Source organism: Chanos chanos, chromosome 2 (assembly GCF_902362185.1).
Source record: "Chanos chanos chromosome 2, fChaCha1.1, whole genome shotgun sequence".
In the NCBI taxonomy this organism is placed as follows: Eukaryota; Metazoa; Chordata; class Actinopteri; order Gonorynchiformes; family Chanidae; genus Chanos; species Chanos chanos.
In genome coordinates, this window is record NC_044496.1 from 8,039,234 (window position 1) to 8,055,759 (window position 16,526).

The 16,526-nt window shown below is 39.2% G+C and overlaps 2 protein-coding genes across 2 annotated transcripts; one reads left to right on the forward strand and one right to left on the reverse strand.

Annotated features, from left to right (window-relative positions):
* Window positions 1–4,149: 4,149 nt before the first annotated feature.
* On the forward strand, window positions 4,150–12,044 carry dnaja2a (DnaJ heat shock protein family (Hsp40) member A2a). Its single transcript, XM_030794495.1, has 9 exons — window positions 4,150–4,264; window positions 5,604–5,663; window positions 6,081–6,307; window positions 6,866–6,946; window positions 7,790–7,923; window positions 8,315–8,511; window positions 10,103–10,247; window positions 10,365–10,492; window positions 10,892–12,044. Exons 1-9 carry the CDS (start codon window positions 4,187–4,189, stop codon window positions 11,078–11,080), a joined length of 1,239 nt encoding a protein of 412 aa, XP_030650355.1. The 5' UTR covers window positions 4,150–4,186; the 3' UTR covers window positions 11,081–12,044.
* A 742-nt stretch (window positions 12,045–12,786) lies between these two features.
* cdca9 (cell division cycle associated 9) lies at window positions 12,787–14,463 on the reverse strand. Its single transcript, XM_030794152.1, has 9 exons — window positions 14,334–14,463; window positions 14,116–14,247; window positions 13,988–14,028; window positions 13,827–13,904; window positions 13,537–13,580; window positions 13,258–13,344; window positions 13,089–13,179; window positions 12,930–13,016; window positions 12,787–12,837 (listed from the first exon to the last, which is right to left on the reverse strand). The coding sequence occupies exons 1-9, from the start codon at window positions 14,461–14,463 to the stop codon at window positions 12,787–12,789; spliced, it is 741 nt and encodes a 246-aa protein (XP_030650012.1).
* Window positions 14,464–16,526: the final 2,063 nt, after the last annotated feature.

Sequence of the window (16,526 nt, forward strand, 5' to 3'; positions counted from 1 at the left end):
GACTTTGTGTAAGAGTGAACTGTGTGACTTGACAAATTCGCCAGAAACATAGAAAAGGCAGTATAAACCACTCCTGGATCGTCCAGCTCGAAGTCTTTTGCTCTAAATAGCCTTTTTTTTTTTACATTTTCTTACCAAGTGTTCCAGTTCCACTATGACGACCGGGTTGTCATCAAAGACAAGACAATATACTGTATATTCTATATAGATGTGTCAAGATTTCGAGTATGACTTAAAATTTGAAGGACAACAAACACTGGTAATGAGGAAAAATAAAGCAATACGATTTTGACAACATTCTGCAGGACAGAAGAACACAAACTGACATGCGACTGAAAAAAGAACGTGGTATAAACAAAAAACAACATAATACATGGCATGTACGATAGAGGTTTGATAAAGGTACATACTGAATAGCACGACAGAGGCTTGAATGAGGTACCTACACTGCCACTGTCGGCCCGAGTACGGCTCTCAAGAGGTCTTGTCAGTTTTTCGTGTTGGGGTCGTATAATTCAATTCCAGAACCGACAATGTTTTCTGGCCGCATGACATAGTCACACACTGGACTAGTTGATTGGTTTTCACTTTCTAATTTCTCATTTAGGGTTTACAATGCCCTGGTACATTGCTTGCTAGCTAGTCAAGACGATGAGCATAGGCTAACATTAGGTTAGCTCAAAACGGCTAGCATAGCATAGCCAGACAGTCGGGTTAGTTCGCAACACCAAACAATAGCTCCTTCACATACTGTTACAAAAGACAGAAATGTATTTCATCGTATCACTTACCTCTATTCAGGCTCGAATGTTTTACGGCGATTTCCCGCTGCTCCTTTTACTGACATATGTGTAAAAAAGGCCAGAGTACGGGGACAAAAAGTGGAAACGCGAGTAACGTCAGCGGGCTGTGAAACTGACAAGTCTCAGAAAAACGTAAAGGCCTCGTTCGACGCCGCTACTTGGATCCGCAAAGAGGACTAAATCTCTTTCACCTTATCTATCTGAAACTATATGCCACAGCTAAATGTTCATCAAAGCAGACCCTCTGGCTTAAGATTTCACGTAGACTTTCGAGATAAAGAAAATTTCACCATGTTTGCCATCGGGCCTGAGATGAAGTCCCCATTCCTGCCTCTTCGAGGCGTCCATTCCACTGTTGTTTATGAAGGCAGCCGACACTCGCGCACTTCATTTCTATGCAAATTCCCAGCCAACAATACGCCAGGACAAACGGCCCGACACTTTACGTCATTGTTGTATCCTTTACGCTCCCCCATAGAAACCCACTAAAAGCAAACAAATTCGTTTTGGGGGAAAAAAAACTTTCAATAGTCCACAGGTCACATCTCCATAAAGCTTCATAAAGACGGTTTGCCACATTAGATATCAATATCTATCTATCTATCTATCTATCTATCTATCTATCTATCTATCTATCTATCTATCTGTAGATAGATAGATAGATGTGATAAAGATATATGTGTGTGTGTGTTATACAAATATTTGTTTGATTTATATATTTGTATGTTTTTTTTTTACATCATGATTATAATTTTATATATTGCGACGACATATAATCTATAAAATTTATATATATATATACACACACACACACACACACACACATACATATATATACACACACACACACACACACACACACACACGAATTTTAACTTTTAATGCCAATGTTTGTTTAAAACGACTCTCTATTGAGTAAAGATTGTTAATTTATTCTAAAACCAGTCACAATATGCCCACTAGTGGAAAACGTTTTGAACGCACCCTTCACAGCAGCAATGGTGGAAATAATACTGGTCCTCATTACAAAATGTCAAAGTACCATTCTCCACTTGTTTTCTATACTCCATGAGCAATTTACACAGGACGTTCTGTTACTGATTTTAGTTTACTAGTGTAGTCCCATATGTTTACAACTTTTATTGTTAACAATGTCCTCAAGGGAAGTCCCTTCAGTTGTTTTCTGTTTCCCCAGTGTATAGTAGGAGAGGTGAAGGTAGAATCTAGGGGTTTAATATAACCTACATTATATTTTGATATTCAAATCAAACTAAATCACTGTTCTTTCCTAACACAACTGGAATCAATTTTATCATTATGGCACTCTCATATCAAGACAGAGAATTCTTGATTACAGCCTAGTATTTCATAGTTTTTTGTCTGCTTGTTTGTTGTTGTTTTTTTTAAGAGTTATTTTGCTCACTTAGTATGCAACGAATAATACAATTCACAAATTGTATAAGAGGTCATATTCATTTCCAGAAACACTCTCTAGGCTGCCTAAACAAGGAAATACACTATATTATTATCACAGATTTATTAAATGAATACAAAGTTTTGAAGCCTAACAATAGCTTCTTGTCCAGTTATAATAATTCAAGCAGTCCAAGTCCCTTGATACATGGTTTATGTAGTCTTGCAGGATGTGCACCATGGTTTGCAGCATTCCACAGTCACAAAGAGAGTGTGCACTGATTGTACAGTAAGACCAGCCTTAAAAATATTCAGAGTGGACTTTTTTCTTTAGAGGCGAAAACTGGAGAGTTGTTGGGTGTGCCTTGTGAAGAAATAAATGTTGGCCTAGGCCAGTAATCTCCATTTGTTTGCCCATTTAGAGTCTGATCTGAAAATCACACATTCCACATTTCACATAGCACACTGACTTTCTCAAATGGAAGCATATCTTTGGTGAGTTACAGCTGTCCTTGCACAGCGGAAGGTGAGGTCGAGACTTTCGGGCTTTTTAATGAATTTAGTGGGATATTGCAAATGGTTTGAAATATAGAGGTGTAATGCTTCCTTCACATGCAGTCTTCATGTAATAATCATACATAGGCATGGTATTCTACTGTCAAGAAAGAAAGGAGATTTGAAGTAGTTATGCTTATTATATTTGTATACAGTCATATGATAAGAAATTAAATTAATGTAATTCTGTGGAAGTACCTTATATAATGTATATTAAGCCTTATTTTTAACGAGAATGACGGACCATGAAGTTACTTGATCTCCAGTTTTCGATTCCAGCCAAGTAGTCAAAGACCTTTGATCATAGCATCACACATCAAGACACTTACAGAATCATTCTACAGTACAAAAGCCTAGTAACTACTGAAATAGTGTGATATATCCTTAGGGGGATCCTTGTCATGGATTAGAGTAAGAGGACAAATAAAGTAGGCCTACTAAAAGATTGAGGAAATGATGAGTTTCAGTCCTGCTCTTCATTGTTCTGTTGTGAAATGATTAAAAAAGTTCTTTTGGATCACACCAATTCACACCAAAAAAACAGAGAATAACAAAACCAAACAGGAAATCAAAAAACAAGCAAACAAACAACAACAACAACAACAAAAACAACAAAAACATGGCAACCCAGCACAGATGAAATAATGTCCTGGTCCAGAATTTACACCACAGTTAGAAAGAAGAAAAAAAACTCTGTTGGTGAGAATGAATGAGGACCTTTCAAGTCAGTTTTACATGTTTGTCTCCATGTTTCAAAGGAGAGCAGTTTCACTTACACAGTGAGATACACAGAATATGTGCACAGCTAAGCTGACATGAGACAACATATAGCTGTAGAAAGCAAATGCTGGAGTCGTAAGTGATGTCATATAACCGTGACTCCCAAACAGCAATGCAGAAAACCCAGAAACCAGAGGCAAAGTGTACAGTGTTGATCAGAATATGATTCATATAGGAAGGATCTAACTAATCATGGCTACTTGATAATTACTAATCATTATTATTAACTGTAATCATTAATAATTATTATAGCGTGCTTCAGCCACTGAAACCATGATCTTAATCTCACCTGCGATCATGACCCACTTAATACACACAATGTCAACTATTTCTGTACCGTCTTTAGCGTTTTAGACGCGTGTTGATACACATTTAGATTGTCAGCATCAGTTTGTGGTTGTGACAAACTATTCTCCAACTGATCGTTAAAACAGTACTTCAATGAATAGTTTAATTAGGCCACACCAGTCAATCAGGATTGCCTCATCGATTTAAAAATCTTCCCTCAACTCCGCCTTTTCCAGTTTCACCGAAAGGTTAAAGTTGATGCATTTCCCGTATGAAGTGTGGGACCGGTATCCTCTGCCTCTTCTGTTCTGCACTTCCCCTCAGAAGGTCTTTCACCCAGCTTCGCTATGGCCAACGTCGCTGACACCAAACTATACGACATTCTTGGAGTATCGCCCTCCGCCTCCGAAAATGAACTGAAAAAGGTTATTCTTTTGATCAATCTATTATGTACCTGTTACATGTTTCGACTAATTATAATAACGAAATTATTGCTACTTTTTCCGGTGAGTTAAGAAGAGAAGGATTAGCTCTTTTGCTAGCTAGCAGTGGGTTGTGGCCTAGTTGTAGCTTTGCTAGTTGGCTGAGTTAACGTAACGTTGGTCAGCTGGTTTTTCAACAACTAATTCCTCTAGCCTTGGCGACTTGGTTGACTGGTGGTTTAGCTAGTTTGTAACCTGCGAATGTAGGATGGAAGATGCGAATTATCAGTAATGGAAGTTATTTTTGAGTTCTGTGATAATTAGGCCTAGCTGATTCAGTCAGCTAGCTCACAATTAGCATCATGGCTGGTTATGCTATGCTAAATGAAACGTTGTCAGTCGTAGTGGTCGAAACGTGTTTTCATAGTTTTCTTAGCATGTTCGTCACATTTTCATTGTTATCCATATTTAACTAGCTTGATGATGAGCTACTCTCGGATGATTGTACGACAGTGAAATTGGTCACTGTCAACCAAATATGTCGTTTTTAGGCTAACGTTATAAGGAAGCTGGATTGGCGTCGCCATGTGAACCGGAGATAATGGACGAAAGGTTGCTAGTCAGTAATGGGCTCATACAACGCTAGCTGTTTTTTTCTATGTGTGTTAAAGATGACCTTGTTCGTGATTTTAACTGTTTGTTTAAATTCGGTGTCGTTGTCTCGTTATTTATCTCGTGTACCACTTTCTCGATCAGTTGTGAATATGTTACGAAATTGTTAGGCAAACCTGCAGTAGGAAAGTTACCGGTTAGCAAACCAGCTAATGCGGTTCGCTTGTTTACAATTCCTGTTTTACTGAACCATTAGCCTGTTAGCTCCGTCGGAAAGTGCGTGACAAAGTAGCGAGATAGTTGTCATGATAATACACACATTTCCGGGCGGTCTTGTTAGTTGACTGTTTTAATGAAATAAGATTGCTTGTTGAGACATACCTTAGATAATGTGTAATTGATATCAATTTGTATTGTGAACTAAAATAGCTGGTGTATAGACAAAGCCGGTCCTTAATCTTGCTGTCCTGATTTGAGACAAAAACCGTCTGTCTGAAAACAAGTTTATGTAGAACGCGTAATTTCGCTATTATCTCTTGCTTTTATTCATGTTTCATACCCCATTTAACGTGTTTATCATTCGAACGCAGATCTGTTTTCCTTGGCGTATTTGGTTACTTTGACTTAAAATACGTTTGTTTGAATATGTTACTCGTTAATGCCGGTTTATTTTAAAGGCTGTTCTAACGACTTTACGGTGTAATTATTGTGACACCTGTGTTTATTTCAGGCTTATCGGAAGCTTGCAAAAGAATATCATCCTGATAAGAACCCAAATGCTGGAGACAAGGTAAGGAACTGGGTTCTTGACAGATCATAGGGAAGAGGAGTAATACCTATATATATGTACTGTTTTTACCAATGATATGGCTTTTATGAGCTATTAATGTTACAAGTAGTTTGTGCTGTTGTGTTTGTACAGATTTTATTGATATAAAGCCTGAAACATCTCAAGTAGTTAATATAAAAAATAGCTTGGGTTGTTTTCTATGGTTTCAAATTGGAGATGGATAATAGGGAAAATAGCTAAATAGTTGTTTCGTCTCCATTTCTGTACATGACACTGGTCTCATAAATTAAAATTTTCAGCTTAAAAATGAGTGTTGCATTTCTGGTCAAGAACGTTCATGTGTTACTTTTTACAAACCCACGTTGTGGTAATTTGATGAAATTAGACTCTAATCCACATTCTTTCCCCTACTTTTAGTTCAAGGAGATCAGCTTTGCATATGAAGTGCTGACTAACCCAGAGAAAAAAGAGCTTTATGATCGCTATGGAGAGCAGGGTCTGCGAGAGGGTGGTGGCGGAGGTCCTGGAATGGATGATATCTTCTCTCACATTTTTGGTGGAGGACTCTTTGGGTTCATGGGGGGTCAAGGTCGCAGCCGAAACGGCGGTAGGAGGAGAGGGGAGGACATGGTCCACCCACTCAAGTGAGTAAAAGCACCATGGCAACTGTGTGACAGAGAAACTAAGTGTGGGCATCTGGGATGTACTTCAGAAATTAATGAGCAGCCAAGACAGCAGACAGAATTGTGCTTTGTGGCTTCAAAGATGACTTAACATTCAAAATAACAATGTGCACTGAAATAACTATGTTCAGAGTTATTGATCTTTTCTGTGATTACTTGTCCTTGAGCTATGGTAATTGGTCTGTCCTATATTCTGAGAACTTCCCAACATTTGAAACCTGCTACAGCGCCCAGTGGCTTCAACCATTAACTATCTGCATCAAGTTTGTCACTGTTGGTTAAGCTATTTCCAACTCCTGTTGGTTTGTTTTCTGTTCTGTTTTGTACTACTCTGCTCTTAGAAAGGCAAAATGACATTTGATGTCAATGGAAGAGTTTGCAGGTATCAAAGTGTAGATTAAGGGTTAAACTATAAAGTAATATATGTTGATTGGACAAGGCCTCTGTTTTTGGTCTCAAGAACATGCTTTTTAGGTACCATTTAGCATTATGTATTTACTTACGTAACTGCCTTTGCAGGGTGTCACTTGAAGACCTGTACAATGGAAAAACGACCAAATTACAACTAAGCAAGAATGTTCTTTGTAGTACTTGCAATGGGTAAGTTCCTACATTCTTAGGAAAATTTGTATTTACTGGTAATTGTCAAAAGCTTGTTTGGTTCCATGTGTCTGTCAGGTCCACCTTTGGGTCATGTCTACTTGTGTAATCAGATGTGTTCTCTGCACAGCTGTCTTTGACTCTGCGCTTTTCCCCCATGGGCTAAGTCACCCCCCTCTAGCTACATTCTTTGTACTGGTGTCAGATTAAATTTTCAGTCTTGGATTTTTGAACCCTTGGAGCTGTAAACCTCTTAAGACGTAATTGTAGAGCTGTGTGCGTTTGGCCCATAATTGAGGAAACTGATCACATTAGCCAATAGGAGTTTTTCATTTAACTGTTATTCCTTTAACTGGATGTGTGGCAGTTTTTCTTTAACTGCCACTCATCCAACTCATAAACAACAGCTGTGTCTTGAACAAAGCCGAACAGCAGCCGGCTCTAACGTCAGCAGAGGCGTTCAATACAAACCAGAAGTAATTTCATCTCTGTCTCTGGTATCACCTGTAAATATGCTGATGGTTACCTGTTTTTCTTCCACTGGTATTTTAAGTATATCTACACAAAACAGACACGTCGGCCATGGGCTCTTTTTCTCTCATGTTATCGTTTGTGTGAAGTACTTCAGTGAATACAGGAGCAAAATGGCAAGGATTTTAGATTGTGTGGAACACCGGGGCGATGTTTTTAAATCGTTCATATCGATCTTAACAGATTCGGTGACTGCTTTTAAAATACTGCCCAAGGACTAACTGACTCATCATTTTTCTTGTACAATGCTGTTTAACTTGTCATGTCCTTGATTTACTTCTTTGTTGGATTGACTGGTTTATCCACTTCCAGCCAAGGCGGGAAGACCGGTGCAGTGCAGAAATGCAGTGCCTGTAGGGGGCGTGGCATGCGTATTATGATCAGGCAGCTGGCTCCCGGTATGGTCCAACAGATGCAGTCTGTCTGCACTGACTGTAATGGCGAAGGTAAGACACTGGCTTAAATTTTAGCCTGTGCTGCATAGATCATCCCATCTTCGTAATTAGGCCAGTGGCACATAAAAGAATAGATGTATATCTTGATCCTTGTTAACTATGACAGCTCTCTTGTGTAGGCATTTGGGCTGTGCAATTAATCGAATTTTATTTTCCAAAGTCAATGAGTAATTGTTTTCTCAATATTCATCAAAATAATCATGATTATGATTTTTTTTACCATAATCGAACAGCCCTAACAGGCATAGGGTGTGTCTTTAAGACTGGGATTGGCCCCAGACATAGGGTTGTAAATAATAACAGGCGTAAGCATCTGTAGCAGAATAAAGCCTTACAGGATTAGCTGCTGAGAGAACATTGAGAACTGTGTGTGTGTGTGTAGGTGAAGTGATCAGCGAGAAGGACCGCTGTAAAAAGTGTGAAGGTAAGAAGGTGGTGAAGGATGTGAAAATTTTGGAGGTGCACGTGGACAAAGGCATGAAGCACGGCCAAAAGATTACCTTCGGTGGAGAGGCTGACCAGGCTCCTGGTGTGGAACCTGGAGACATCGTCCTCGTCCTGCAGGAGAAAGAGCACGAGGTACACACACACACACCATATTTGACACTACTACTGTGTCTCAAATTCTTACAAATTTGACAAAGACAATAACAAAAACAAGTTTCATGTCGGGAATACATAAGCTGATTTGGGGAAAGAATTCAAATGTTGTTGAACACCTGTTGCTCTGTGAAATGTGTGATCCAATCAGCAAGTGCTCTCTCCCATTTTCTTTTATATTCATAACTGTCTGATTATTTTTGCTGACCTACAGACAGATTTTGCTCTGTATAATATGAGCATGTATCTCTGATTCTTTTGAGCCGTGCTAGTGCACAGTTTTGCAAATGACTTGCTGTTTGTTTATTCATATTTGCTTCAACATCTGCACATGGAGTGTGAATGCAGTGGTCTACTACAATAATTCAGAGTTGGTAGGTATAAAGACCATTAAACAACACCAGCTGGTTGGATTTTTGGGCCTCTTGTCCTCTTGACGGTTTTCCTCCTCAAGGGAAAAGGAAGCAGATTGTAGTGACAGTGTGTCACGAACATACTGTGGTTCAGTTTCCAAACCTACGCGATCCCCATCCCCATCTAACTAGTGACTCCGTTTTAACTCAGTGATTTTTCTTTTTTTACTCAAGTCTAGCAGCTAACATGATCTCTGAGCATTCACTGGTGCCTTATACCGAAATCTATGACAAAAGCCCACAACCAGACTTACAGTACAGAAAAAGCCAAAACAAACAAAAGGTTCAAAGAGAGAACTGTACTGCAGCATGATATGAAACGGTACTGAATTCAGTCTAGCATAAGTTGATATCATAATGTAGATATTCAGTTTGCAGAGGGAAAAGGGAAAAGTTGTATGAAAGCAAGTCCAATTTTTTTTTTTTTTTTAAATGTAAGACAACACGTTCTGAGAGAGATTATTTTGATAGATGGCATATTTAGGTAATGGATGGTCTTCCGGCCTTCAAGCAGTGGAACTTTAGACTCTGCTGCCCTGTGTCACCTCCAGACTGGAAATCTTTTGAAGAAGCTTCCTCAAAATAGCCAAGGACAGAGTATGTGCCTGACACACTGATATAGTGAGGAGGGCTCACTGCTCAGATATGGGAGGGGCCAGAGGAACTCAAGCAGAATCTTACCGATAAGCAGTATCACCACGGCAACATTTGTATGATTAGCCTTCCATGAGTTTAACGGAGAAAGTATGGTAACAAGCCATCTGTCCTACATTCTGCTGTGAGCTGCAAGTCCAAGGCTACAACTGATGGATATCTTCAATTTCTTGTGGCAGTCTTTTTATTTTCTATTGATTCCTCAGAACTGCAAGCTTGACCTATTTTTTAAAAAAAAAAAGTTTTATGCTGTCTTTTCTGGATATTCAGATGGCAATTATCTCTCACAGCGATTCAGTTAAATATAGGCAAATTGCTACATTACACACCCAGGTCAGGAGATTGTGACAGTTTCAAAACTGATCACTTTTGAACAGATAACATTTGGCCCCCATCAGACCTTCACAGTTGTCTTTTCTCTGGTGCTGCATTTGCATTTGTTGAGTTTTTTTCCCCCCAGGGACTCACAGAATTCTAATCTTATTTTCATACTTCTTCCAAAGACTTTCAAAAGAGATGGCAACGACTTGCACATGATCCATAAGATTGGCCTTGTTGAAGCCCTTTGCGGATTCCAGTTCACATTGAAACACTTAGATGGCAGACAGATTGTGGTCAAATACCCGGCCGGGAAGGTCATAGAGCCTGGTGAGTCAATGTGTAAAGCGTAACAACCTGGTCATTCTTTTTTTTTTTTTTCTTTTGTCCCCCACATTCATGTGTGGATAGCACAGGTTAAATGTGGTTTGTTGTGTGATGTTTCAGGTTCAGTCAGAGTTGTAAGAGGAGAGGGCATGCCACAGTACCGTAACCCCTTCGAGAAAGGAGACCTGTTTATCAAGTTTGATGTGCAGTTCCCTGATAACAACTGGATTAACCCAGAGAAGCTCTCAGTAAGTCACTGAAAAGAAATGACCCATTTTTACTGCCTCAGAAGCAGCTGGAGTTCTTTTCTCCACTGTCTGAGGACACTTTCCAGTGTTGTGATATTCTTGCTGTTTGCAAGAATATCACTTAGAATGTTACTTAAAAGAATGTTACTTAAAATGGTTTTCTGAATATCTACGTAGAACTTTTGAAAGACTATCAGTGTACTGTCTTTAGTAAAAAACATGAATGAGAATTGCGTCCATAAGAGACATTTCTTCCTAAAGTAAATGGTAGGCTAAAATGATAAAGAGCCATCAACAGCATGTGTATTCGATAACTATGAATTAATCAAACACACAAGCTGTTGTATTCATGGTTTCTTACTTCTGTTTCTCCCTCTCTCTCTCTCCCCCCTCCCGCAGGAGCTGGAAGACTTGTTGCCCACACGGCCTGAGGCACCTATCATCTCCGCTGACGCGGAGGAGGTGGATCTGCAAGATTTCGACATCAGCCAGAGCTCATCTAGCGGGCACCGTCGCGAGGCCTACAACGACAGTTCTGACGATGAAGGCGGGCACCACGGCCCCGGGGTGCAGTGCGCTCACCAGTAGCCTGGCACTGTCCAGCTCTGCCCAGCTCTGTCAGAGTGAGGGGGAAAAATGTATCAGTTGCACAGTATCAGAAAGGGGTTATGATTTCAAATCTGATTGGGGGTCTGCTTTAAACGATGAGAAACAATTATCCGTCCCCTCCCTCCTCCATCATCCACTGTCCTCTTAGTAAACGCACGGATTAATCCGCCCCACTTTCCTGTCCTGAACCCCAAACCCCCTCCCCCTCCCCGCTCCCACCCCAACCACTTCCTACCACAGCTAAAGGCAACCCCACGAGACAGATAAAGGTAATTTTTCTTTTACTTGGTGTGTGACTTGCATTTTTTCTGTTGTCATAGTATTTACAAGAGTTAATTTAAAACTAACCATACAATACAGTTTTGGCCTGGGACTCTAGACTCTGTTTTATGAGGGGAGTGAGTCTGTGAAAAAGAGAGACAAAAAAGAATGAGTGCGAAAGAGGGAAAACCTGAATGATACAACACAGGACTTGTTCACCATCACATTTTTAGGTTTGTAATGTATCTGTGCTTGATTTTTACCACTTTATTTTCTTTGTAGATTTTTACTTTGTTTTTTTTTCCTTCTATTATATTTTAAGAATTGGAACAAAAGAGTACAACATTGTGTATAAAATGATTGTCATTTAAGCTTTATCAGCTGCTGTCACACACAATAGTGTGATTTATAAACTTAGATACAAGCAATTTAGGATTTAATCTGTCAACCCAGGTGCATGTCGAACGCTCTGGTCCCTGCTCTGAATAACATCCAAATTAAACAAGTGAAATCTGACATCAGAAAAGCAGGGGGCAACAGTGAGCAGCTGTAGGTATATAACTTCGGTTGAAAAAAAAAACTTTATGAAGTTGTTAAATAAAATGTTCTTGAATATCTCTTCAATAGCAGAACTGCATTTTTTTTTGTCTGGTCTTGTGTATTAAAGCTGATTGTAAACTTGTTCAAGCTGGTATTTCTTATATGCTGTAATCTTAAGGCTTCCTGCGCACTGGTTTTTAAATGGCCACTTGCAGACCACATGGTGATGTAATTTTCTGGAACATGCATTGCTTACACTTATGCATTAGATGAAATAGAAATGTAAAACACTTAGAGAGGAACGGCACTTCAGAAGAACAATTCCTTATATGCTATAGAATTAATTTTGTTTTGGAAGGTCAACAGCAGTTGGCATATTCACATCAGTTCCTAAATGCAAAATTTCTGATTTGCTATGGTCTAAACAGACACCAAGATCCATGGGCAGAGTTGGATTTTATTTATTTAAAAACCTCACACTTGAGTCAATAACCTTGCCTATAAAATCAATGAATTGTATTTTCTTTATTTTATTGTACAAGTGAAAGGTTGTCAAGTGCTTCCAAGAATGAAAAAGTTAGTTGGGGTTTTGAACATTCGGATGTGATCATAAGCCAGGTTTTGAACCTCCCTCCCTGATAAATAAGAAAGGTCATGGGGAAAAGTGTCCATACTTGAGAGGTGCTCAAGTGATGTGTAAACCGTATCAAGATTAAAAAAAACCCAGACTTCATTTGAAGGTCATATACATTAATCCCCCCCCCCCCCAAAAAAAAAAAACATCTAGAGTCAAAGCATATAAAAGTTAGAATTTATTAAGAATAACATTTATTATAAAATTTTACAGCACATGAGCTTTACACCCCCCCCCCCCCTCCCCCCCTTTAATGAGTGTGGTTCATCTTTACTTTGTTGCAAAGGTACTCCATTAATTCCTGAGAGGGAGGAGGGGGGGGGGGGGGGGGTTCGTCAATAATTAGGCAAGTTACAAGGGATTTGAATAGACCTCATTATTCAAAGTACTGACCTTGATTTTCTGCATTTGGACAAGCGCTGAATCATCCAGGAGATCAATGTTGATTTCATCTTTGTTATCTTCAGAGATGAGCAGGGTCTGAAACCAAAAGGAGAATTTGATCCATGATCCATATACGATTATATTAGGTGCAATCAGAGATGACCTCACCTCTCCAAGAGAAGTTGATATTGTGGCAGATGCCATGGATCCAAACACTTTTGATTCAAGAAGGCTATCACTGATGTGTCGCTTCAAACACCTGGGAGAGTGTGGAGATGACATACAGGAGTACCAAACACAAGACTGGTATTGCAAATGCCCAATGTTGAGAAATTACCTGGATTCAAACCCAGAGGACAGCGCTTGGTCACTCAGTTTGATCACGCGACCTTGAATCCTTTTTGTACTGACACTTGTTGCACACCTATTTAGAGGGGTTTGCAGGTGTCTGGGGGGTATTAAAAGGCACACATTTTTAAATTTAGCAGCCACAAGAATCCCTGAGCACAGCAGGACAGGAACACATTAAGAGCCAGTGCTCACAGCAGGTTGTCATGGCTAAAAATAAATCTTGTAATAAAAACACTGCAGGTAACGGAAGGTCGTTGTACATTACCTAAGATTTCCAGTGCTGTTACTGGACACCCTTTTGTTGCGTTGCTGTAAAGATGGCCCAATAGGAAGACTATTACGCTCCATAAAAAGAAAGAACTTCACGTATGCGGTAAAAAAAGAAAAGAAAAGAAAAGAAAAATAATGCACCTTTTGTCCACCCACTGTGGTCCTGCTGCTTTGGCTAGTTTTCTGTTGAGAGGCTGAGTTACTTCTCTTCACTGGGGGAAAGGGGGGGGGGGGTGTGTGTAAAAATGAGTTAGTCATATTTGTCAATAATGGTGCATTTTAGACTTCAGAATGCATCAAGTTACTCAAACCCTTTTTGCTAGGTTTCCGTGTAAGAGGCGCGGGCATCTCAGGAGACTTTGTCTGGGAAAAGAAGCAATTCATAAACTGTAATTACGGAGGCCGACCACCGGGTGGTAGTACACTGTAAAAGAAGTGGATCATACCTTGATAGCAATTGTGACCTCTCCAGCAGAAGCTTCGTCTGCTGTGAAAAGTTTCAGGTGGAAAGGAAAGATCAGGCCACAGGCTACTCTGTATTAACATGCACTGAAGTTCTAAGATACAGCCTTACTATTCATAAGATCTTTTATCAACGTCGTATGGAGTGACTGATGCATGGTCATCCTCTTTACTTTAAACACTCGGTCGACAGTTGACAATAACTTCTCGAGATTCTCTTCCATTTCATTTATCCTTTCCTGGGCTGTTGGCATACGGTGAGCAACTTGTTAAGAATTTAATTTGACAAGTTCAGTAACGAAAAACATTCCCAAATTATGATGATCTTACCTTCTTTCTCAAAATGTTGAATAAAGAGCTCCCTTTTTTTGCGTATCAGCTGCTCGTGATCATTGTTCAACTGCCCGTCGGAGTGTTCGCCTGAATTTTTGCTCACTTTTCTCGTCCTCCGCAAAGCCATTCTGAAACAACATCTGAACTCAACACCCACATCAAGCCTGTTGATTTAAAATGTTATTGAAATTGATCAGGTGTTAATGCAATTGACTTGATTAGCAGTCAGTACTATAGATCCTGTTGCACGTGCTACAGCATCTGTTCGTCGATAGAAACGTAAAAAATGCTCTCGGCTGGGCTGAATTGTGCCCGATTTACACTGACGTGCATATTGACCGGCTTTGAGCTTCGTTAGCGAAGATGTTTATGACACCAGGGGGCAACTGCTTTGTCATTTTTCGCTGCTGTTTAAAACAGATTCTGCTAAACAGGTCACTTCAGGGGTAGTAAGTTATGTGAGATCTACCTAATACAAGTAACATGGCATAATATTGACTAGTTTCATTGCTTATACGCTACTACACTGCACTTTCAATTTTCGTAAATATATTATTGATATATACTAATTTAAATAGTTATTAACATAGCCTCAAACAATTATGGGCATTTCCCCTACAATAAAACAAAAATAGAATGTTTGATTCTGTCTTCTCACAATCCACTTACAGTTAGGCCTACAACATTCAATAAAATAATTTATTTTAGTCTTAGGACATAATTGTTACATCCACAATCTCTTTTCTTCTTTACTATGACAGCTGTCTGCAGTGTTTGTGTACAGTTCTGTATAGCTTTAACGTCTCAAAAAAAACAAGCAATCATCCAAAGATCTGACCAAACTTGTTGCATGAAATAGTTTTAGGTGACGACTGAATTCATCGCGTAAAGCTCACCTGCCTCAGTAACTGACACACCTACAAAATCAACTGGGAGAAATGAATCGGACTAATCATGACGAGAGTTGAGAATTTTGGCGATAAAATAAGCATTGTCGCAAAGTCACCAGGCGGTAGTGCTGCCGCACCTATGGTCGTCAGCACCTGTTTTAAGGCAGGGTTTGAGGAAGGGGCTTAAAATGGAGCGCTCTATACCCGATTCCTCAGGGCACACCTCTGAAGGGCCAAGGTACAGGTGCTTTGATAATTTGAAATGTATTGGTTTATACAAGTTTGAACCGAGGGTAATATTAAGTCAGAGTAGCCTACATAACAATACATGGCGAGACTTATTAAAGCTCGAATTACTGAAAATATCTGAGGAGGAGATGTGTTTAAACTATAGCTCTCTCTTATTCTGTTCTAAACTTGTCTTAAACCCTGAAACTGCAGCTAAGCTAATGACAGAGCAACAGGCACCAGATATATTTGGGTATTTTCAATATTAACTATTCCAGTTTAACATGCCTTAGACATATATAACACTGGAGAGAACCCTGAATGTGTGTACTTTAACCATTCTGACAGTGGGCCTATGTGCCAATTTGAAGTATTCCACACTAAAATCTCAAACATGCTGGGCTAAAAATGAGAGGTCAGAGAATGGCTGTGATGAAATCATAAATCCCAGTAAATTCCCTTTCAAGAAACACTGATTCTAGACCAAACATAAATTGTCACCCACTCATTATGGACAAAACGTGAAGTCTTAAAATTTGGCTACAATTTCCCTTTATTTTACAAAACAGAGGAAATACTAGTCAACAAAAACATCTTAAAATGTTAAAACAGACAGGTAAAACTCAGCTTAACAGTCATTATCTTTGTAAATGAAAAATGTAAGTTAGTATTTACATAAGCATGTTAATACTGAACCTCAAAACCATTTCATTCAGAAAAGAAAACATAGAAAACATGTAAGAAAAACAAACCAATCGTACAAATAGTAATGTAAACACACAAGAAATAAAAATACTCTTTACATTGTTTTTCAGATAGACATGAGTAGATTAATGCGATATAAGTCAACCATCTCCACACCGCTATCAGTAGGGAAGGCACCTCAAAATTAAGCAATGGGAATTTTGATGACTATACACTTCAGTTTTCCAATTTCATTCAGTTTTATAAATTAATTCAATAGAAAAATAGATAAGGATAAAGCTGCATTAATAGATATGTCCCCCAGGCAGATTCCTGTGTGGACTTTGACACAAATGAGGCATGAGTGCTCTCCATATCTGATGACACC

Coding starts and splice junctions, on each gene's coding strand:
- cdca9 (XM_030794152.1), bottom strand. CDS start 14,463: ATGGCTTTGCGGAGGACGAGAAAAGTGAGCAAAAATTCAGGCGAACAC. Junction 14,029..14,115: donor GATAAAAGATCTTATGAATA/GTAAGGCTGTAT, acceptor AACTTTTCACAG/CAGACGAAGCTTCTGCTGGA. Junction 13,180..13,257: donor TCCTCTGGGTTTGAATCCAG/GTAATTTCTCAA, acceptor ACACTCTCCCAG/GTGTTTGAAGCGACACATCA.
- dnaja2a (XM_030794495.1), top strand. CDS start 4,187: ATGGCCAACGTCGCTGACACCAAACTATACGACATTCTTGGAGTATCG. Junction 4,265..5,603: donor CCGAAAATGAACTGAAAAAG/GTTATTCTTTTG, acceptor TGTTTATTTCAG/GCTTATCGGAAGCTTGCAAA. Junction 7,924..8,314: donor CACTGACTGTAATGGCGAAG/GTAAGACACTGG, acceptor GTGTGTGTGTAG/GTGAAGTGATCAGCGAGAAG.